The 23,950-nt window shown below is 40.7% G+C and overlaps 1 protein-coding gene across 3 annotated transcripts in view; it reads left to right on the top strand.

The window, feature by feature from the left end:
• LOC140455414 (E3 ubiquitin-protein ligase RING2-B-like) overlaps positions 1–23,950 on the top strand; it is a 45,070-nt gene that overhangs the window by 2,816 nt on the left and 18,304 nt on the right. The window contains exons 2-3 of one of the 3 annotated variants that reach the window (XM_072550259.1): positions 4,974–5,110; positions 21,060–21,220. In XM_072550259.1, coding sequence (XP_072406360.1) covers positions 5,033–5,110; positions 21,060–21,220 — 239 coding nt within the window. In that variant the 5' untranslated portion in view covers positions 4,974–5,032. Of the gene's footprint in view, positions 1–4,973; positions 5,162–9,278; positions 9,379–21,059; positions 21,221–23,950 lie in introns of those variants that run through there. The other 2 variants (XM_072550258.1, XM_072550260.1) reach the window with 2 other exon arrangements.

Genomic DNA, 23,950 nt, shown 5'->3' with positions numbered 1-23,950 from the left:
AACTTTAGGAAGAAACATAACAAGATCAGATACAGGTTTTTAGATCCATCCAACTTTAGCAGCAAACAGATAAAATGAGCAGTAGCATCAGTGAGTTTAATTAGTATTGGGAAGCTATATTCATCAGCCAGTGCTTCAGTGAGGTACTTGCTGTCATCATCTTTTGTTGGTGATAATTAGCTTAAAATGAAGACTGCAGGTAAATATTGTTTTGCGGTTCCTGAGGTCTCCTGTATAAGGATTTCATGCATTCACAATTGTACTTGATCTAGAATCCTTCTGGCAATATTTTCAGAATGCCATGCTAATTATAAGCATAAGTTTACTTTTTTTTTGCTGACGTGTTAGCATCATCACAATAATGTGTCTTACAAAGTAGAAATTTTTGAAGAGTTGGATCACACTTTCCAAACAAGAGACAACTAACTTGGGCAAAAAGACAAGAACTAACTGGCTTGGATTGTGTGGCAAAGTTGGCCAGACCCCGTGGCTTCTGCAGACTGCGGGGAGGTAAATTACTTCACCTGGCATGAAATAAGGACCTTGTGTGAAATAGGTTTGGCCAGTTGATTCTGCATCCTGTCTGAGATCAGCAAACAGCTGAACTTTGCACACTGCTTTAAAATTGGCAGTCTTGTTCAGAAGGTCACTCTTGTAGATTGTGTAAACATATTACTTGGGTCTTGTGGCAGATGTTTGATTTAAAGCAGAGGGTCATGAATCTAGAAAACACAGGCTGAGTACATAATGAATATAAAGACTTTTCAAAGGAAGATAGATATTGGAATAAGAATGTTGAAATAAAATTAACTCCAGTATGGAATGCACATTCTGAAATTGTATAAATTGTTAATTAGGCTGCACCTTGAGTATGTCTGCAGATCTGGTTACCTCATTCCAGAACAGAGAGAGTTGCACAAGCAATGGTGAGCATGTTGCATGGACTGGCAAAATATAGCTAAAAAAGAAGATTGGACAGACTGGGCATTTCCGTGGAACAGAGAATGCTGAGGGGTTGATCTGATTGATTTAGATACACAAAATTGAGCTGGTCTGGATAGAGTAAACATGAGTCAATTTGCCTTGAGTGCAGTGACCAGGCAGTGCAGATGTAAAATAATTGGAAAATCTTGAGAGCTGAGGAAAATATCTTTCACCCAGTGGAAGATAGGGTTCTGAAAAAGATAGTTGAAGCAAAAACCTTTGACTTGTTGGAATAGTTTTTGGCTGTACCTCCTGAAACCTGCAGGTCTATAGAAAGGGATCAAAATAATTTTTTCGCCCTACTCTTGAGATTTCTTGGTTTGCTTTTGTGTTTTATATTTTAATTCTCTTTATTAGATGAGATGCAGTCATGTAGGGCAGCATGGTGTCAGTGTTAGCACTGCTGTCTTATACTGGCAAGAATTTGGGTTCAATTCCAGCCTTGGGTACTGTCTGTGCAAAGTTTACACATTCTTTGCATGTCTCATTGGGTTTTTGCTGGGTGCTGTGGTTTCCTCCCACAGTCCAAAGATGTGCATGTTAAATGGATTGACCATGTTAAATCATCCCTTAGTGTCCAGGGCTGTACAGACTACATGGGTTAGCCATGACAACTGCAGAGTTACAGGGATAGGGTTGGGGGCCTGGGTCAGGGTGGGATGGTCTTCTGAGGATTGTGCAAATTCAACAGGGTGAATGCCTTTTTCTGCACTGTAGGCATTCTATGAAACATTGTCTTCTGTATTTGAGTTGACAGTTGATATGTGTGCTACTAGAAGCAGAATTAAAAGTCTTCACCAAATATTGTCAATTATGAAGTCTCCAATTCTTTTGAAAGATAGAACATGCCAGGAAAACTTCAATTTCCCAGATGCACAGTGTTGATATTGGTATAAGTCAGCAATAAATCTTTTTACAATAACTGACACACTTAACTTTTGAGATTTTATTTTAAAAATAGTTGCAAGGTATTTGTTAGCTGTGTCATGTTTTCTGGCTCTGTTAGTGGAAATTCCTTGATGACCGGCTCCTGTTGGCAGCCCCTCTCCCTCTCCCCTTTGTTTCTAGTTGATTCTCCACTCCCACCCACTTTGTATCACCTTTCTCCATTCCACCCCCTCCTTTGCAACCATTTGTTTCTGCTGTTCCCCTTCAGCTGCTCACTTCTCCCTCATTCCTCTCCTCCTTTGCAACCATTCACTATATATCTCTCCCACTGCTACCCAATTACTTCCTGCCTTGCTGTCTATATGTCTACTCCCCCCTATGTTCTTGCCGGACAGATTCTCTGCACCTTTCAGCTTGGCCATCTTAGTTCAGTGCTGCCGCTCACCACCTCACTGGTTCTCCACTGACAGGCTGTTTCCATTCCATACCTGATCAGCAACTGTGGGAGGGAACAAGCTGAAAAGTGGCTCCTTTCAAAATTTCACAGTTTTGACTCTGTCTGGTTGGTCACGTTCACAATTAATTTTTCCCAGGTCACTTTCACGGGTGACTTTGCCTATTACATCCCTGTCTATTTTGAGCATTGATTTGTCAGATAGCTGAAAGATGGCTTTAAGATGGGTAACTTGTTTTTTGGCCAGCATGACCAAGTGGCCTTTTTATATTGTAAAGCCCTGATAATTTAACATTAAGAATCTACAGAGTTGAGGGTTGTATAAATAAAGACTTGGGTCCTGGATTAAAAAGAGTGCATTGTCATTGGCTAACCTGGTTAAATGGGCTAACATTTGTTACCCATCCCTAAAAGTCCTTGAGAAAGTTGTGAGCTGCTTTCTTGTCTGCAGGTAAACCCATAGGCAAGGGAGTTCCAAAATATTGACCCAGTGACACTGCAGGAATGGCAGTACAGTTTCAAGGCAGGATGATGTAATACTTGAATGGAAACTGGTGGTGCTCCTGCTGTACTTGTCCTTTAGGTGGTGGATTTGAAAGAATGAGTACTGATTTGCTGCAGTACCTCTTGGACATGCTGTTCACTGCCAGTTTGTCAGTGGTGGAGGGAGTGAATATCAGAAGCTTGTGGATGGGACTGTTTTGTCCTTAGTAATACCAAACTACTTGAATGTTGGTGCAGGAGTTTTAAATGTTGTTGGATCATGAGGTGGTAGTATAGTGATAATGAAACTGGACATGTAAACCAGAGCCCCAGGTTTAATCTGACCATAGCAAATGGTAGCATGAAAAGCTAGGCTAATGGGGACCATGTAACCATTGCCGTAAAAAAAACATCTCATTCACTAATTTCCTCGGAAGGAAATCTACTATTCTTGGTCCAGCTGACGTGACTCCAGACCCACAGCCATGTGGTTGACTCATCACTACCCTGCAGACAATAAATGCTAACCTCACCAGCAATAATCTTTAAGAAAAAGAGCATATACTGCAGACCACAATTTCTTTTGCATTGGCAGCTTTATATTAATTTGTTTGTATGTGTTTTTAATGGTTTATCATTTTAGACTCAACATGATTTGCCTCAACCTGTAAATTGAATTGAATTGAATTGAATTGAATTTATTGTCACACATACCGAGACGCAACGCAGAGCTTTGCTTTGCGAGCAATACAGGCAGATCAGAGTTAAATAGCGTAAATAATAAGTAAACAGCGGCAAAAACAAAAGCACAGGTACAGGCGAATGTTAGGAGTTTGAGAGTCCATTCAGTATTCTAACAACAGTCGGGTAGAAACTGTTTCGAAACCAGCTGGTGCATGTGTTCAGGCTTCTATACCTTCTCCCCGATGGTAGAGGTCGTAGAAAAACATTGCCAGGGTGGAATGGATCTTTGATAATACTGGCAGCCTTTCCTTGACAGTGGGCCTGGTAGATGGATTCTATAGATGGGAGGTTGGCCTTTGTGATTGTCCGGGCTGAATTCACCACTCTCTGAAACCATCTCTGATCTTGAATGGTACAGATACCGTACCAGGTAATCATACATCCAGACAGAATGCTCTCGGTGACATATAAAAGTTTGCAATTGTATTCGCCGTCATGCCAAATTTCCTCTGCTGCCTGAGGAAAGGCCTGTCAGGCCTTTGTAACCAGTGCGTCCACATCAGTCCAAGAAAGCTTGTCGTGGATGACCACCCCAGGAGCTTGACACTGTCCACTCATTCGACCTGTGAACTGTTAATGTGTTAGGGGGTTGCGAGTAACATCCTGCTGAAAGTCAATAACAAGTTCCTTGGCAAGGTTGCTGAGAGTGAGGTTGTTCTCAGTGCACCATTTCTAGAGGTCTTCCACCTCCCCTCTATAGTCTATTTTGTCACCATCTGAGATTCAACAGACTATGGTGGTGTCATCAGTGAACTTTATAAATGGCATTAGTTTAGTGTTTGGTATTTGGCAATGCAATAATGGGTATACGGTGAGTACAGTGGGGGGATGAGTATGCACCCCTGTGGGGCTCCAGTGTTGTGTTAGTGAGAATCTAGAATATTATTTAACCCACTGACAGAAAGTTTGCTAAAGGTGAGGCCTCAATTTTATTACATGCATGGATGTAGTTTGTTGATATGTATCTATGTGCATCAGTTGCAGTCGTTCCTTTTCCCTGCTCTTATCTGCAGACATGATTAGCACAAAAATTAGAGCTGGTAAGAATGAAAAACATTGATGGAAAAGCTCCAGGTCTGGCAGCAGTGGAGAGTGAAACAGTAGTAATGTTTTAAGTGACTCTTCTATATGATTAAACTGTTCGCATGTATGATTTTCAGTATCTGCAGACTTTTGCTTTTAGAGCTGTTGAGATCTTCCTGATCATTTGCTGTACTGATTGGTAGCATAAGTAATTGGGAGGCTATTACAAACTTTTAACTACGGTTTATCTTGACTTGTTCATCTACCCAAAAAGTTGTTTTGGTTTTGGAGTGTCTGTCACAATAATGGCTGTGTTATATCTTTCCATTGTTTTTGTAAATGATATCTATTCTGGCTTGGATTAATGGTATGTTTCTGTGCTTTTCTTCTTTCGCAGTCTGGACGTGTGAAGGCTAACACTTGTAAAATAAAACTTTAAAAATTGCTGCAGTTACTATGGCAGCGCCGGTGAACACTCAGAATCCTAGTAAAACCTGGGAGCTCAGCCTCTATGAGCTGCACCGGACCCCACAGGTGAGTAAAACAGGGCAGCTCAGCCTCTACGAACTGCAAAGGACCCCGCAGGTACGTGTGAAGCAGAGGGAATATCCCTTTATGTCTATTTTGCATGTCTGCATGAGAGATATACAAATCTATAAAGCAAAAGCCTCTGCAATGTTTTAGTTGCTGTAAAATTCACACTCCTGAATGGCATATGTGCGCACAGCAATAATTTTCCAACAAGGCTTACAGTGCTTCTCAACTCAGTAGTTTTTAAACTTACACAGTTTCTTTTTTCTCTTTTTCTTTGAAACTTTGCATCTATTTTTATTAGTTTCTTCTTTCCTGGTTCCCAATGAAGCGCTCTTTTTTTTATTTGGAAAAGAGAGGTCTTTGTAGTCCTCTTCCTCTTGATGTATAAAAATCCCTGACCAGGGATTTTGACAAATGTCTGCTGATCTGACGCATGTTGGCATCCAACCCCTCAATTAATAACTTCGTTATGATTGTACAGGGGCAGGAGTTTGGTTCCATAGCTCTATGCCTGCCTCTTTAACATGACATCTGTGACTCCCACCTTTTTCTAGCAGGTTTGTGTTACCATGATAAAAGGTTTGTCAAGAAAAGGAAAGTTTTTTTGTTAGGGAGTTAAAAGGCTATTTGTTATATCGATCTTTACAGTTTAGAATGATGATTTTAATTAAAACATCATTGTGCTCTAAGCCTATTCAACTGGTTATAGCTACAGCATAGTTGCAGATAATTGATTCAAAGATCAGTTTTATGGTTACAGTTAAGTGTTTCTCATACAGCTGAGGTGATACACTGTTATGAATAGCTTCTGATACATTTTTTTCATTATGAATATTGCAATTGAAAGTTTTTGTAATTCCGTACATCTGAGATTAAAGTTTGTTTTAATTTTACTGGTAAATTTTAAAAATAATTCCCAAAGGTAACATTAATTCTTAAAATATGTACATTTCTTACACAATTGTCATTCAAATTAGAAATGTGTACTTTTTCTCATTCAATTTTAAAATTTGCTTTTTGATTTCCCCTTTGCAATTCTCGTGAATAGATATACTGAACCCGAGCATGGGTTTTCTTGGAGATGAGTAAAATAAAAATGCAAAGGCTATCATTAAATTTCAGATTTAGATTCTTTTTATTGATACAAAACGTATGAGCTAACCTAGGCAAATTTTGTATTCCGCCAGAGAAATTTGATACTTTCCCACGTTTCGTTTAGGAATCCAAATGTTCATCCTGTGGCGCTCTTCACTTTCTAAGTGGTGCTTTTTTTAAAATTAAAAGTCTGTTAAGTGAAAATGGTTGCCGATGCCTGTGCTGCATTAACTCAGCTGAACTCACATCCTGCCACTTTCCCTCAGATGCTCCATGACTGCAGGTCCATCTTCTGGACTTTGAGGAGTGTTGTTGGTTTCATGTCTGAAATTTAAATAGAAAATGTTGTAAATGCATTGAGGGTCAGTTGGCATGTATATGGAGAAGAGGCAGATGATTTTTGTTTTCAAGCTAATTTGGTCAACTGTCCATTGATGAGTATCTGAACAATTCTGCCCTTACCTCAAGCTCTTTATTTTTGAGAAACTGTAAGGTTGCATGCTAGTTATATCTGCTGTGCAATCAAGAAGCATCCAATTGTAACTTGAAAAATTAATACTGTGTGCTGCTATTGGTGGGTGTGCATTAACCGTATGTATATTTGTGGATTTTGCATCTGCAGCTAATTTGAACACTGCACAACAATTAATGTCTGAAAGTTTTGCTGCCTACCAAAGGAAAATTTCGTTTATGCAAAGGCCAACTGGATCTTGATGAAGATTACTTCCTATGCAATTGTACAGCACAGAGGGAGACCATTTGGCCCATTAATCCTGAGCTGTTTTTTTGATAAAGCTATCCAATTAGACAGAGTCTGCCTCTTTTTCTCCACTTCCTTTTTAATCTGTCTAGGAGTATGTCAAGTTCCCCTTGAAAGTTGCTATTCAATCTGTTTTCACCAGACAGTGCATTCCAGATTGTACTGGCAGAATCAAAATAAAACTCCCACCTCCTTTGTGTCTCTTCAGCCGAATCTGTAACTGTTGTTGTCTGGTTTCTGAATTTTCTGCTAGTGCAAGCAGTTTCTCGTTAAATATATCAACGCCTGAATGATTCTTGAACTTTTTTTGCCTCCCTTTAACAATCCCTGCTGCAAGGCTGGGCAAACCTAACCTGTCCAGTTTCTCGATATAATTTAAATCCCTCATCCCTGGACCTATTCTGGTCAATCTTATCTCTGTACTCTCTATAAAGTACGGGGGCAGCACGGTGGTACAATGGTTAGCACTGCTGCCTCACAGCACCAGAGACCTGGGTTCAATCCCAGCCTCTGGCAACTGTCTGTGTGGAGTTTGCACATTCTCCCTGTGTCTGTGTGGGTTTCCTCTGGGTGCTCTGGTTTCCTCCCACAGTCCAAAAAATGTGCAGGTTAGGTGAATTGACTATGCTAAATTGCCTGTAATGTGAGGTGAAGGGATAAATGTAGGAGAATGGGTCTGGGTGGGTTGCTCTTCGGAGGGTCGGTATGGACTTGTTGGGCCGAAGGGCCTGTTTCCACACTAAGTAATCTTTTTAAAAAAAAGTCCTGACACCTTTGCTGAATCGTGGTGTTTGATTGGATATGCATCGCCAGCTGATGCTGAACAAGTCATTGCTGACTCTTTAGCAAAACATCCTGGCTTTTGTTTTCTGAGCTTTTTTTTAAACTAAGTTGTGCAATTGAAAACCTCCCCAAAAACATCTTTATTCATCAGTGTGAAGGATAGTTTTTCCACTGTTCAGTCTTTTTGATCACCTTGTTTTTGAGTTATGACACTTAAAATTTACGAAGAGATCAAATTCCTGGCCAAAGCTTGTCTGTTGCATTTTAAATTGTTATTTGTAGGAACATGGGATGTACACTCAGACATGCCAATTCTTTCACTGAATGGTGTGAAGTCAATTCTAGAGATTCAATGTTTTTTTTCTCAGGCAGCTGTGTGACGTGATCTGGGAAAGTGAGATGGAGTAGTTTTTGGAGGGGGCGAGGGGGGGAGCTTCTTGTTAGTTCTTGATGCTGTACATTAGAGCCATGTTCATCTTTGAATGTTCATGGAAATACTGCTTGCCAGCGAATGCATTGATCAATTTTCCCGAGTAGTGTAATTTAAGCAGCTTCATTGCAATGTCCTGGTTGAGCATGTAAATTCATATTAGGGGAAGTTTCAGTGGGCATCTCAGTTAGATGAAAAGAAACTAAATAAAGGGTTAGAATGAGTATGGTAAACACAGATTTAAGTGTGAGCACTTCAGATATATTTACAGTAAATTAGTGAACAAGACGGTAGCTGAGGGTGAGGAAATGGCATTAAAGCAGAGTTATTGCTATTGAAGTAATCTGGGTAGCGCATATCTCTTATTACAAAATGTTTGGATGAAGTAGAAGTAAAGGATGGACACTTACACTTTTGAAGGATTCTACCACAACGCAAGTAGAAATCTCTTGAAAACTGATGCCAAATACTCTATCAAAGATTCTGAATTCTGGCAGAACGGTAATAATTCAAAAAGATGAGTCCAGATAATGAATTCCATAGAGGGGGAAACTAATCTATTGAGCTCAAAAGTAGAATAAAATAAATGCTGGAGCCCAATGGCAGATGACCAAAACGTCATGACAATTTGGCAAAGCTCTGACTACACTCTTTCAAACATCTTTGAATTAAAGCAGCTGATTCAAAGGACTGGAAAGTTGCCAGTATTGCACTTGTGTTTGAGAAAGGAGAAAAAAATTATTGGGTAACTATAGATCAGTGTGCCTAACGAGGTAACTAGAGAGCATGGTGTGGATGAAATCGACTAGTCGAGAAATGAATGAGCCAGTTATGGGCAGTCAGAGTGGATTTGTGAAAGGCCACTCAGCTTATTAAATACAGTACTGCTTTGAGGATTAACTGAGTGAGAAAGGAAATATTGTGGCTTTCATATTTTCAAAGGCATTTGATTGTGATATTGAATCCATGTTGGTTGTGGGGGTTTGGAGTTAGGTGTTGTAAACTGAAAAGGGACGTAGGTTCAAGAGCAAACTAAATGAAAGATTAGAATGAGTATGCAGAAGGGTCTTTGGACCTAAAATGTTAATTCTGATTTCTCTCCACAGATTCTGCCAGAGTGTTTCCAGCAATTTCTGTTTTTGTTTTTTTAATTAGAATGAGTATGTTAGCCTTCAGTGACGCATTGACAAGGACACCCAGGTACTTTCCGTACACCTAGCTTTCTAACTTCTTTCTTTTAAGAACTTCTCTGCATATCTGTTCTTCTGACCAAAGTGGGTAACCTCACATTGCTCCACATTATGTCCCATCTACCATGTTTACCCAATCACTTAGTCCAGACAAATCTCCTTAAAACCACTTTTCATCTTCCTTGCAGCACATATTTTCACCGACCTCTCTATCATCCATAGACTTAGAATTATTTTACTTCGACCCATGTCCAAGTTATTTAAATTTATTCTGAACTGCTAAAGTCGAAAGAACTGATCCTTGTGTTGCCTCACTGGGCACAGCTTGCAAACATGAGAATGACATGTTTATTCCTACTCTGACTGTTAACTGTTCCTTTATCCATGAAGTACATTACCTCCTAATTGCACTTTAATTTTGCTAAGCTTTCTTCTATGGGGAGCTTATGAAAAGCCATTGAAAATCCAAGTGGAAATCGATGTGCACCAACTCTTTATTCATTCTATTAATAGAATGCTGAGAAACATTCCCAACAGATCTGTCAAACATGAGTTGACATTCACAAATCCACATTAATTTTACCCAATCGGATCATTATTATCCAAATATTATGGATCTGTCATAACCTTTATAATAGGTTCTAGCACTTTCCCTACTATTACTGATGTAAGGCTACCAGGTCTGTAGTTACTATTTTAGAGAGAGACAAAATAGGATAGTGAGATTTGCTATCTTCAATCTGCAGGAGCATTCTAGAATCTGTAAAACTTTGGAAGATGATCACCAATGCATCCACAATATCTATAGCTACCTGTTCCAACATTTTTGAATGTATAATACTGAACCCAGGGATAGAAAAACTTTTGATTCCATTCATTTCATTTCTCTAATACAACCTTCCTAGGAAATACTAATTTTGTTCAAATCTCCATGCACCCCAGTTCCTTAGAGCTCCAATTTTGGTAGGTTTCATGTATCTTCCTTGAAGACAGGTTCAAAGTAATTATTCAATTTCTTTGACTTTTTCTTTATTGTCTGTTCTAAATTCTCATGACTCTGCCTGTATTGGACCTATATTTTTTGAGTCAACCGTCTTTTGATGTACCTTTTTAGAAGCTTTTTATAGTCCCTTTTTTTGTGGTTTGATGCTTGAATTTTATATTATTCATTTATTTTCCATTTCTTCGTATCCCTCTGTATTCTAACATTCATCTAAGCCTCAGATTTACTGCTATTTTTGACAACTTTATAGATATGTTTTAATCTGATATAATTCTTTAAACTTTGTTTTTGGACAAGATTGACTCACTTTTCTTTAAAGGAATGTATCGTGTGCTGTTAAAAATAGAGAAAGAATGATGTATTAATTCTTTGGAGACTATCCATTGTCTGTATACCGTCTCAACTTTTAATACATTTTCCCAATCTAGCTCAGCTGGTGTGCCCTCAAACCTTTAATTTCCTTTGTTCAAATTTAACACCTTGGCTTCAGATTGAAATAGCTCACTTTCAAACAAACTATAAAATTCTATGATATATAGTCACTCATCCATAAAGATTCTTGAAAGATGTAAAATAACCTGTTGTCTCATCAGCTCCTTAACATGCCTCTTCAGAAAATTATTCTTTGCAGTGTTTGTGCTCATTTAACTCCTCTATATGCAGATTTAAATCACCATGATTACTCTGTGACTTACACTGTTTCTCTAATCTCCTGTTGAACACCATGCTTCACACTGGCCTTGCTATTTGTTGCCTTAAAAACGACTACCATTGTTTGCTGTCTCTTGTTGTTTAACTCCTCCCAAACAGATTCCACAATTTGATTTTATAATCTGAGATCTTCCCATACTAATGTACTGATACTGTTTCTTATCATCATAAGTTCATATGATTATAGGAACAGAATTAGGCCATTCAGCCCATCGAGTCTGCTCTGAAATTCAATCCAGGCCAATATGCTCCTTGTCCCCATTTTCCTGCCTTCTCTCCATATCCCTTCAATTTATTATCTGTCTACCTCCTTCGTAAGTTTACTCACTGTCCCAGCATCCACTGCATTTTGCAGTAGCCAATTCCACAGATTCACAACCCTTTAGGAGAAGTGGTTTTTCCTCAACTGTTTTAAATTTGCTACCCCTTATCCTAAGACTATGACCTCTCATCCTATAATGCCCCACAAGAGGAAGCATCCTCTCCATGTCTATTTTATTCCCATCTTTTATCATGAAAACCTCAATTTGATCTCTTCTCATTCTTCTAAATTCCAGAGAGTATTGGCCTAAACTGTTCAATCTCTCTTAAAACAACAAACCCCTCATCTCTGGAGTCAATCTACTGAACCTTCTGTGAAGTGCTGCCAAAGCACTGAATCTTCCCTCAAGGGGACCAAAACTGTGCACAATACCTCCAAGTGAGGTCTCGCCAATGCTTTGTATGGTTGCAACAATACTTTCTTACCTTTTTTATATTTTATTTCTTTAGCTATGAAAACCAACATTCCATTCGCTTTAATTATTATCTATGTTACCTGCATGCTAATTTTCTACGACTCATGACTGAGTGCACCTAGCTCTCTGCAATGGAGCACCCCAAAGTCTCTTCCTATTTAAGATAGTAAGTTGCATTCCCATTTTCTCGACCGAAAGCGTGACCTCACACTTATCCACGTTAAACTCCATGTGCCCACTTTCCTAATCAACCTTTTATTCATTTGTAAGATTCTTATTTCCTACTGCAATTTACCAACCCCCCCCCCCCTATTTTTGTCATCTGCAAATTTGGCAATAGAGCCTTCTATCTCTGTACCCAGTGAAGTACCACCTCTTTTTTTTTTTCTTTTTGTATATCCTTTCTCAGTAACCAGTAATCTAGAATATTCAGTTTCCTACCGAGTCATCCTGCAGTTATGTTTCTGTAATGGTAGTTATGTCGCACCCATTTGGGGATGGCACGGTGACATAGTGCTTGCACTGTTGCCTTTCAGCACCAGGCACCCAGGTTCGGTTCTCGTCTTGGGTGACTGTCTGTGTGGAGTTTGCATGTTCTCACTATCTGCATGGGTTTCCTCCGGTTGTTCCGTTTTCCTCCCACAATTCAAAGATGTGCAGGTTAGGTGAATTGGCCATACTGAATTGCCCATAGTGTTAGGTGCATTAGTCAGGAGTAAATATAGGGTTAGGGAATGGGTTTATGTGGGTTACTCTTCAGGGAGTCAGTGTGGACTTGTTGGGCCAAATGGTCTGTTTCCATATTGTAGGGAATCTAATCTAATCTAAACTCGAAGCCTTTAAATTATCTCCTTTGTTATGAATATGTTGTGCATTCAGGTAGTGTCCCTAACTTACTTTTTGGAGTGATTCCACGTTCAAAGCTTGGCTGATGCACACCTTTATTTTGGCTACCATTATAATTGCATTTGCAACCTCTCTGCCTCTGTTACCATCTTTCATTACATATAATTTGAACACTTATTGGCTTCCCATCACCCTAAGAAGCAAGTTTAAACTGCCTCCAGTAGTACTGGCAAATCTCCGTGATGAAATCAGTTTCTGTCCTGAAGAGCTGTAACCTGTTCACCTTCATAAGTCCAACTACCCCAGAGAAATCTAATGACCTCATGTACCAGTTCTCCACCACATGTTCAATGAATCATAGTCATAGAGATGTACAGCATGGAAACAGACCCTTCGTTCCAACCCGTCCATGCTGACCAGATATCCCAACCCAATCTAGTCCCATCTGCCAGCACCCAGCCCATATCTCTCCAAATGCTTCGTATTCATATACCATCCAAATGCCTCTTAAATGTTGCAATTGTACCATCCTCTACCACTTCCTCTGGCAACTCATTCCACACCTTTACCACCCTTTGTGAAAAAGTTGCCCCTTAGGTCTCTCTTATATCTTTCCCCTGTCACCCTAAACCTATGGCCTCTAGTTCTGGACTCCCTGACCCCAGGAAAAGACTTTGCCTATTTACCCTGTCCATGCCCCTCATAATTTTGTAAACCTCTAGAAGGTCACCACTCAGCCTCTGATGCTCCAGGGAAAACAGCCCCAGCCTGTTCAGCCTCTCCCTATAGTTCAAATCCTCCAATCATGGCAATATCCTTGTAAATCTTTTCTGAACCCTTTCAAGTTTCACAACATCTTTCCGATAGGAAGGAGACCAGAATTGCATGCAATATTCTAACAGTGGCCTAACAAATGTCCTGTACAGCTGCAACATGACCTCCTAACTCTGTACTCCATACTCTGACCAATTCCTATGCCCACTAGCTCTTGGCACTGAGTAATTCTGAGATTACTGCTATCGAGTTCCTGTTTCAAATTTCCTCCCGAATTCCTTAAAACCTGCTTTGGGAACTCCTTCCACTTTCACACTGTCAAAGTACCAGTACAGGTCATGTCCTTTGGCTGTTCATGCTGTTCCTGAAAGAGACCCTGTAGCTGTTTGGTGACATCTGTGACCGAGGGATGTAGCATACCATCCTGGAAACGTTTATTGCTACAGAACTGCCTGCCTGATTGGAATCCTTAACGCTATTGTTGTGCCACTATTCTTCCTTTTCTCCATAAGACAGGAGCAGAAGTAGGTGTATTAGGTCTGTCTGTCATTTAGTGAGATCATTACTGATCTGATTTTCCTCAACTCCACTTTCCTGCCTTTTCCTCCATTACTATTGATGCCTGTACTGATTAAAAATGTGTCTGTCTCGGCCTATGATTTGGAGATGCCAGTGTTGGACTGGAGTGTACAAAGTTAAAAATCACACAACACCAGGTTGTAGTCCAACAGATTTATTTGGAAGCAATGGCTTTTGGAGCGCTGCTCTTTCATCAGGTGGTTGTGGAATATAAGATCGTAAGGCACAATTTATAGCAAATGTTTACAGTGTGATGTAACTGAAATTGTATATTGAAAAAGACCTGGATTGTTTAAGTCTCTCCTCTTTTAGAATGACCACTTTTCATTTCAGTTCTTTCATATGTAATTTGCAAAACCTTTTTTAAAAGTTACATTCTCAAGTGAACTTCAACAGTTGGTGTCATGTCAGCCCAGATAATGCATTTAATGTGTGATGTGCCCTGTGAGAGTGTCTATGCCACAATGGTCAGACTGATTCTAATCTTAAAAAAAAAACACATTGCATGAATCCATGGAAGATTCTGTAAGTTTTTGAGCAAAGTAAAATGTAATTCACCCCACAATTTGTGTGTGTGTAGTGTGTGTGTGTGTAGTGTGTGTGAGAGAGAGAGAGACACTGGTCGTGACCATATGAACCCAAGGTCCTGGTTGAGGCCATCCCCATGCTACAGTGTGGAGACAGGCCATTTGGCCCAACAAGTCCACATCGACCCTCCAAAGAATAACCCACCCAGACCCATGCCCCTACTTCACCCCTGACCAATTGGCTATCAGCCTCTGCTCCACTACCTTTCATTGTTGTCTGTCCCGAAGTTCGCCTTGAGGAGCGTCACCTAAAGGTCTGAGGTCGGATGTCCTGGACCGCTCAGCCAAGGATGTGATGAGAGGTCAACAACCTGTGATAAAGAATTTCACAGATGCATTACCATCTGAGAGAAGAAAATTCCTTCTATCTATCTTTTAAATGTGTGACCCCTTATTTTGAGATTACCCTTTCTGGTCCATAAGGGTAAACAATCTTTTTCATATCCACCCTATCAAGTCCCCTAAGAATCTTGTATGTTTCAAAAAGGTCACCGTCATTCTTCTGTATTCCAGTAGGTTGTAGCTCAATCTACTCTAACTGTCCTTGTCCATACTTGGTATCAGCCCAGTGAGCCGTTTCCGGACTTTCTCCAAAGCAGTTATATATATTTTTTTCTTCGTGTCCAAACATATTCTCAGAAGTCTAGCTGTGGTGCAATTAGTACCTTGTATAGTTTTGGCAACCCCCCCCCCCCCCCCCCCAAACGTTAACACTCCATTCCCTTTTGAAATAAAGGCCAGTATTCCATTTGAATTCCTTATTAACTGTATTACATTATGTATTGTAAATAATTGTGACCTCAACACTGATCCCTGTGGCACTTCACTTGTTGCAGGTTGCTAGCCTGATAGAAGGCAGATAGTTGGGAGAAGAAGCACACCGAATTAGTCAGTCCTCCATACTCTAAAGCTGAAACACCTGTCGTGCTGCACATTTTCCTCAGAAAACCATTGCTGTCAGCAGATTCCAAAATCCTGATTTGCAAGCAAGAAAGACTCTGACTCCTGATTTGCCTGGTTCCCTCACTTAAGATTCATCAGAGCGTCGATTCTCCTGCTCCTCAGATGCTGCTTGACCGGCTGTGCTTTTCCAGCACCACACTCTTTGACTTTGATCTACAGCATCTGCAGTCTTCACTTTCTCCCCCTTCACTTAGATGTCTGATCACTCATTTCCTTTCTGCCTGTGCATTCCTTTCCTGCATTATTGAGCACCTCCCTATATTTGCAATCTATCTAGCTCTTTGCCAGGTAGATACATAGCAATGACAGCAAATACTACTTGATTTTCAAAATCCAGAGCTCAATCTTGAGCAGCTAGCAATACAGGGAACCTCAATTATCTGAACGAGATGAGCGGGCACTATCTTGTTCAGATAATCGATTATTCGGTTAATTGATTAAATGCCTTTCCTCTAGGGCTTGGAGTTTTTAATGTCTGCTCCTGTCAGGAGACTGCAGCGGCACACAACGTGCAAGACTCCGTACCCAACACCGTTCCCCGCCTACCCGCAGAATCCTATCCAAAACTGCCCCTGGCCTGCAAACCTGTCCAACCCCTCCCGTCCCCACCCCCAAAACCTGTTCAACCCCGCCCTGCCTCCAAACTCTCTCTGCTTCTGCCCACTAAACCCGTCCCTTGTCGTCCAACCACGCCCCCATCCCCAAACCCTGTCCAACCCGACCCCCGCCCCGAAGTCCATCCAACCCTGCCCCTCTCCTTCAAACCCCATTCAACCCCTCCCCCGCCCCTGCCTGCAAACCCTGTCCAACACCACCGCCCGCCTCCAAACCCCCATCAGTCATTTGGAGGTGGTGCCTGTTTAATCTCTGTAATTTCGGGTAATCGGTAATTGGATAATTTGAGGTTCCTCTGCATTTTCTTGGTTTAGGATACTTGCTGCCTCTAACTTTCTGCATGATGCAAGATTTATTTGTTTAGTTGAGCTGACTTGCCACACCAAAACTTCAGAAAGAAATTGCAATACAATAACTAGACTAATCTATCACTTACTCAGCAATTAGCTTCTTTCCTGTACAGTCTCAGGATTTGAGGTAGGCCATGTTGGACAAAGGAAAACTTCCTTCATACAGAAGGTGGTGAACCTGTAGAATTCTTTAATGCATAAGTTTGTAGAGGACAAGTCACTGGGTATACTTAAAGAAATAGATTTATAGATGTTAAAGACATCAAAGTGTATGGTGAGGGCATGAGTACAATATGGAGGTAGAAGATCACTAGGATCGTGTCCAATGACAGAGCATGCTTGATGGGTCAAATGGCCTGGGCCTGGTCCTGCTCTTCTTTTCTCTATTTTATGAGTCAATTACTGTAAAGGTGGAGGAGGAAAGTTGCAGCTCCATCCTCTTATCACCAAATTTCAGGTTGCAAAAAAAGGCCCTCAGTGAAGAGGGAAGCCTTTGAAGCACAAAAGGAACCTCTGCGAAAAAACAATTGACCTCCGTTTCTGAAAACCAGTTTTATTCTATTGCATGACTAATAAGTCAGAGCTTGCATACTAATTTTTAAAATTATAAATTATAAAGCTTAATTTCTCTAACTTAAATCATTCCTTTATTGCTAAAATAAAGGAAACCAAAAATTAACCCTTCTATCTGTCAGTAGACAATAGGTGCAGGAGTAGGCCATTCTGCCCTTCGAGCCAGCACCACCATTCATTATGATCATGGCTGAACATCCTCCATCAGTATCCTGTTCCTGCCTTATCCCCATTACCCTTGATTCCACTATCCTTAAGAGCTCTATCCAGCTCTTTCTTGAAAGTATCCAGAGACTTAGCCTCCACAGCCTTCTGGGGCAGAGCATTCCATACATCCACTACTCTCTAGGTGAAGAAGTTTCTCCTCAACTCTGTTCTAAGTGGCCTACCCCTTATTTTTAAACTGTGTCCTCTGGTTCTGGACTAGCCCATCAGCGGAAACATGCTTCCTGCCTCCAGACTGTCCAATCCTTTAATAATCTTGTATGTCTCAATCAGATCCCCCTCAGCCTTCTAAATTCAAGCATATGCAAGCCCAGTCGCTCCAATCTTTCAACGTAAGATAGTTCCGCCATTCTGGGAATTGACCTCGTGAACTACGCTGCACTCCCTCAACAGCCAGAATGTCTTTCCTCAAATTTGGATACCAAAACTGCACACAATACTCCAGGTGCGGTCTCACCAGGGCCCTGTACAGCTGCAGGAGGACCTCTTTGCTTCTATACTCAATTCCTCTTGTTCTGAAGGCCAGCATATTATTAGCTTGCTTTACTGCCTGCTGTACCTGCATGTTTGCTTTCATTGACTGATGTACAAGAGCACAAAGGTCTCATTGTACGGCTCCTTTACCTAACTTGACTCCATTTAGATAGTAATCTGCCTTCCTGTTCTTGCCACCAAAGTGGATAACCACACATTTATCCACACTAAACTGCATCTACCATGCATCCGTCCACTTGCCTAGCCTGTCCAGGTCTCCCTGTATTCTCCTAACATCCTCCTCGCATTTCACCATGCCTCCCAGCTTTGTGTCATCAGCAAATTTGCTAATTTGCTTTTAATACTTTTAACACCTTTGTCTATATCTATGTCGCCAGCTCTCAGTGCAATCATTTGCCATCTTGCTAAGGGATCAACTCTGCAGCCATGAAAAGTGGAGGTGGATGGTAACACCAGGCATACCTCCATTTAAGTGTCAGCTTGGTAAAGCTGGAACACCAAGTGCAGCAGCATTTAATAGAGCAAAGTAATCCCACAGAGCAGATTTAAGCTAACAGACCTGCCATTCCAATCATTAACGGCAATGGGCAATTAAATTTCCGAATGGAGGAACGGAACACCACTGATCTTTCTATTTCCTATTATCCTGGTGCCCAGGACGTTAGTACAAAGGACGAGGCTGAAACATTTGAAAACACTTTTCTGCCAGAAGTTCCAATTGAATCTTAGCCTCTCCTGAGGTCCCCAGCATTAGAATCTGTTCAGTTTGGGTGCTGTCAAGAAACGGCTGGCTATGCTGTATATTCAAAAGGCTAAGGACCCCTGACAAATACTCGGCAGTCATGTTGAAAATTTGTTTTCCTAGCCAAGCTGCTCCTGTACAGCTACACTGTTATGCACACTGAAATACCGGTTACGTCCTAACCACAAAAGCAGGACAAATACAATCCAGCCAATTACCACCTCATCAATTTACTCTCAACCATTAGCACATTGTTGGAAGGTTTTGTCAACAGAATTCTCACTGGCATTGCATGGAAATAACCAGCTTGTTTATGCTCAGTTTGGGTTACACCAGTTTCTCACCTAACTGCAGCTTTGGTCCAAAAATTGACTTAGGAATTGAATTCAAGTAGTGAGGTGAAGGAACTGCATTGACGCAAGGTAGTGTGAAATCAACAAGTGCTAGGAAGAGATGTCAGTGTGAGTCAAGGAGAACACTGATTATGAGTTAGTTATACCTAGCTATCAGGAGTGATGGTGATAGTTGACAAAGTTGTTGCTTGTTTAAAGCACCTTACATTAAAAAAATGAAGATCATAAATTAGGTGTAGTTGAGATGTTCTGACAGTGGCAAGAAGGCAAAGCTTTAGTTGTGAAGAAAAACTAGCATAACTGAGAATGCGAAGAATGATTTCAAATTGTAAAAATTACAGTTCTGCTATAATGCGCATTTTTATCTGTGCAAATTGGCTATAACATTAATCAGTTATGGATGTTGTTTGGATAATGTGAACTTTCTACTGAACAGATATAACTTTTCCATTAGTGGTCCTGTACAGTGTGATTACAGTTTTCTGTAGCACAATTTTCTATAGGATGAGGCCGCAGAGCATCACAACTGTTGCATTATCGCAGAACGACCTGTATTTCCATTTATCAATGACTGGAGCAAGTGTAAGATTACAGTGAAAACAAAAAAACGGGTGAGGAGAAGTTCGTGTAGTGGTTTGTATCATGTGCACACCTATCAGATGTAATGATGGAAGCAAGATAAAGCAGATTTTGGAATGGATGTTGGTAAATATTAAATGAGAATTTAAAAGACAGTGGGGGAAAAAAAGCTTGCATAGTTCTTTGGGTACTTCCAATGGTTTCCTTCTCTGCTGTGACATCATTCGATTCTAAGTAATTATTCTAGTGTACACTCAATGTGTTTATTAATCCACTGTTTTTAATTAACTTCGCAAATGTATAATCTGTGGCCCACAAATATTCATACGCATGTGAATGTAGGCACTCTAAATTAGAAACAAAATGTGGAATTACAATGTGATACGTTAGCATTTTAAAGAAACATGGACTGGAAGTCTTGGTTTGATTCTTTATCTCTCTTGGTAACTCCCACCTGCAGCCCCCTCTCTCTGGCTGTGCTTGTGCTTGTGCTTGTGCTGTCTCTACCCCCTCTGGCACTACTCCGTGCATGTGCGCTCACTTTGCTCTCCTGCTGGTGTGAACACCCTCCGTGTCCATGAATCCCCTGTTGCCCACTGGGGCTGGCGTTCTCTGTTCTTGTTTGCTTTCTGTTGCCCATCCCTGTACTATTTCCCGTTTGGCCGCCTTGTGATTGCTTTGTTGCCGCCCTGCAATGCGAGCTCTCACTGGCTCTATCCGACCCCTCTGTGGGCCTCCCCAACCTTGCACTTGCCCAGTCTCTTTCCATGCACTGTCTGGCTCCTCCCTCTTTCTGATATACGCAACCGCACTTTCTGTTTTAGTTTCAGATGAGGTTGTAATTTTGTCACAAGAATGCTGGAGTCCTCAAATCTCAAACCCCACCACTTACAGTTTTGGCGTTATAAATTCAGAATTGCAAGGTTGGAAATTAAAGCTGAGTGACTGCAAGCTAATGGCAACATAAGCTGCCACCTTAAAATTTAAATTGTATTCTCACTGCAACTTCTGTGGATCTGGAAGAAATGATTTGGCTTCTGGAGTGTGACAGTTATTGGGCCAGCAATCTTGATTGTGGAGTGTTATTAAATTTAACCAAATAAATCTTTTTTTTTATTACTGCAGAAACTGGCCATTAATTGTCAAAAACACAACTGGATTACCCTGTTGCCTCACTTTACAATTGGCTAGTTCATACTGTGATGTCACGGTGAGACATTGAGGTGACTCAGCAAGTCACTTGGGTTGTGCTAACAGTTGATCTTATTGGCATGCCAGTACCTTTTCAGAGCAGCTAAGGTTGAACAAATTTAACAGTCTTGCTAATTTTGCCCAAGAATGAAAAATAAAAATTTAAAAATAACTGTTTTCACACTTGGGCAATTATTGCTCAGCTTTAACTGATTGGTGGTCTTGACGATACTGCAGACAAAATTACAACCATGCAGATCCAGTTTATAACCATTTACCTGATACGCTTCTTGTCTCTTTAGTTTGCAGATATGATGGCTGCAGAAGGTTGGCCTATTTCAGTGACTGCTTTTGTCTCTTTCTTTCAGGAGGCAATTATGGATGGGACAGAGATTGCAGTGTCACCTCGGAGCTTGCATAGTGAGCTGATGTGTCCCATCTGTCTGGACATGTTAAAGAACACCATGACAACGAAGGAATGTTTACACCGCTTCTGCTCAGACTGTATTGTCACTGCACTCCGCAGCGGGTAGGGGACCATTGTGCACTGCCAGCTTTGGATATGTTACTTGCGTTTGAAAAATAAGTGCACCTTAAGCAATATGCTCAGAAACAAGTTTGCTGACTAATGTGCTCGATGTTTCGTGAAGTGAAGTTTAGTGAGTTGCGGCCTAGAGTTTAGTAATGCAGTATGGGGGCTCTGTTTCCATGGACTGGTCACTCGTATAAGTGAGACCTTTTAAGGCAACAAGCTTGATTTATTACTAAATGCAGTTTTAATTGATGTGCTGTCTGCAGCAGCCTTCAGTCGGAGTTACAGCACCATCCAGTGATAGGGATCAGTTACTACAACAATTACTGTTCATAAATGGAGAGAAGAACAGAATGAACAAAGAACTTTTAGTCTTTTATAGTGTAGTAACCTTCACATCCTAAAGCTATCACAAAACATTTCCTACAGAAATGCATTTAAAATATTGGCACTGTAATTCAGTGGCTATTTTGAGCATTGCAGGTTCTAAATGATAGAAATAACTGAAATGTCCAGTTAATTTGCTTTGATTTTGGCTGAACATTGATGTTTAATTAGAACAGTAGTACTACATTTAATTAAGATTATTGTGCCGTTACTTTGTTGCGAACAGGGTGAATATATTTCTCCTCAGCTGATCTTAAATCTTTATTTTCTGGTTACTGATTCCAGTGGAAACATTTTTTTGTTTATTTTGAGTTGAAATTTTTTCTTGATTATTGTCCTGAACCAAAGATCATCAACTGAGCCCTGTAAGTGAGAGAGTACTTACCAGTCAAAAGTATTGCAGATGATTCTCATTCTGTGTGAAGCCTATGTCAAGTGGTTTTGCATTGTATATCATGATGAAAAATATACTGAGACCATCTCAGCACCACTGTGCCATTGTATCACTTGCTTCATTGGTTGTCCTATAATTGAGTGAGATTGTCAATGAGAGGTAAAGCAAGTTTAGGTTGCGGACCTATTTTCACTCAAATTTAAACTTGACACAATTTATTTTTTTGGATTTTTTTTTGTTCAATTACTGGACAAGGGCATTGCTGGCTAGACCAGCATTTGTTGGCCATCCCTAATTGCCCAGAGGCCAGTTAAGACTGAGTCGCATGTAGGCTAGACCAGGTAATGATGGCAATTTACTCAGTGTCCGAGAGCTGTACAGCACGACAACGTACCCTTCAGTCCAACTTGTCCATGCCAACTAGATATCCTCAATTAATCTTGTCTCACTTGGCAGTATTTGATCTCTCTCCCTCTAAACCCTTCCTCTTCATATATCTATCCAGATGACTTTTAAATGTTATAATTGTACCAATGTCAATCACTTCCTCTGGCAGCTCATTCCATATGCGCAACCCTCTGCGTGAAGAAGTTGCCCCTTAGGCCCCTTTTATATCTTTCCTCTCACCCTGCACCTACGCCGTCCAGTTCTGGGCTTCCCCACCCCAGGGAAAAAAGTCTTGTCTATTTGCCCTATCCATACCTCTCATGATTTTATAAACTTCTATGAGGTCACCCTTCAGCCTCTGACGTGCCAGGAAAAACAAGCCGAAGCCTATTCAGTCTTTCCCTATACTCAAACCCTCCAATTCTGGCAAGATTTTTTCTGAATCGTTTCACAACTTCCTTCCTGTAGGAGGGAGAGCAGAATTACACACACTATTCCAAAAGTGGCCTAACCAATGTCCTGTACAGCTGTAACATGACCTTCCAACTCCTATACTCAATGCTCTGACCAATAAAGGAAAACATACCAATGCAGCCTTCGCTATCCTATCTACGTGTGACTCCACCTTGAAGGAACTATGAACCTGCACTCCAAGGTCTCTGTTCAGCAACACTCCCCAGGATGTTACCATTAAGCTAATACTCCTGCCCTGATTTGCCTTTCCAAATGCAGCATCTCTCATTTATCTGAATTAAACTCCACCTGTCACTCAGCCCATTAGCCCATCTGGTTAAGATCCTGTTGTTACTCTGAGGTAACCTCCTTCGCTGAGCACTACGCCTTCAGTTTTGGTGTCATCTGCAAACTTAGTGACTGTCTCCTAGGGGGTAAACATCCAAATCATTTATATAAATGACGCAAACCAGTGGACCCAGCAGTGATCCTTGTGGCACATCACTGGTCACAGGCCACCAGACTGAAAAGCAGCCTTTCATCACTACCCTTTGCCTTCTGCCTTGAAGCCAGTTCTATCTCCAAATGGCTAGTTCTCCCTGTATTCCATGTGATCTAACCTTGCTAACCAGTCTACCACTTACCTAAAGGACTTCAGTGAACCAGGTAGGTTTTTCAATCTGTATTAGGTACTTATTTCTAGATTTTTTTTTATATATTGGATTCAAATTCCACTATCTGCCGTGGTGGGAATTCAAGCCTGGATCTTCAAACCTGGGTCTCTGTATTATCAGTCCGCTGATAATATCACTAGTCCATTGCTTTCTCCCTATCTGCCTAGTCTGGATTAGAATCCATGTGACAAGCCAGTACTCAACACATTGCATTGTTTTTTGTTTCCTGAAGTCCATGTCTTTAAATGTTCATCATTCCTTTTTGTTTATCAGCAAGTGACTTCTTACCCTTCCCACATATTTTAGGTTTTCCTTCCATTATATACCAAGCACAAAATGAATGGTTGAACAGGTCTTTAATTTTCAATATGTATAATTTTTGTCTTATCTGTTTCACTACATTCTAGTATTTGCTATGGAACCACCTTAGCC

The sequence above is a fragment of the Chiloscyllium punctatum genome, chromosome 30, assembly GCF_047496795.1.
Source record: "Chiloscyllium punctatum isolate Juve2018m chromosome 30, sChiPun1.3, whole genome shotgun sequence".
Lineage (NCBI taxonomy): Eukaryota > Metazoa > Chordata > Chondrichthyes > Orectolobiformes > Hemiscylliidae > Chiloscyllium > Chiloscyllium punctatum.
The sequence above is the reverse complement of the archived record's forward strand: the minus strand, read 5'-3'. Positions and strand labels throughout refer to the sequence as shown.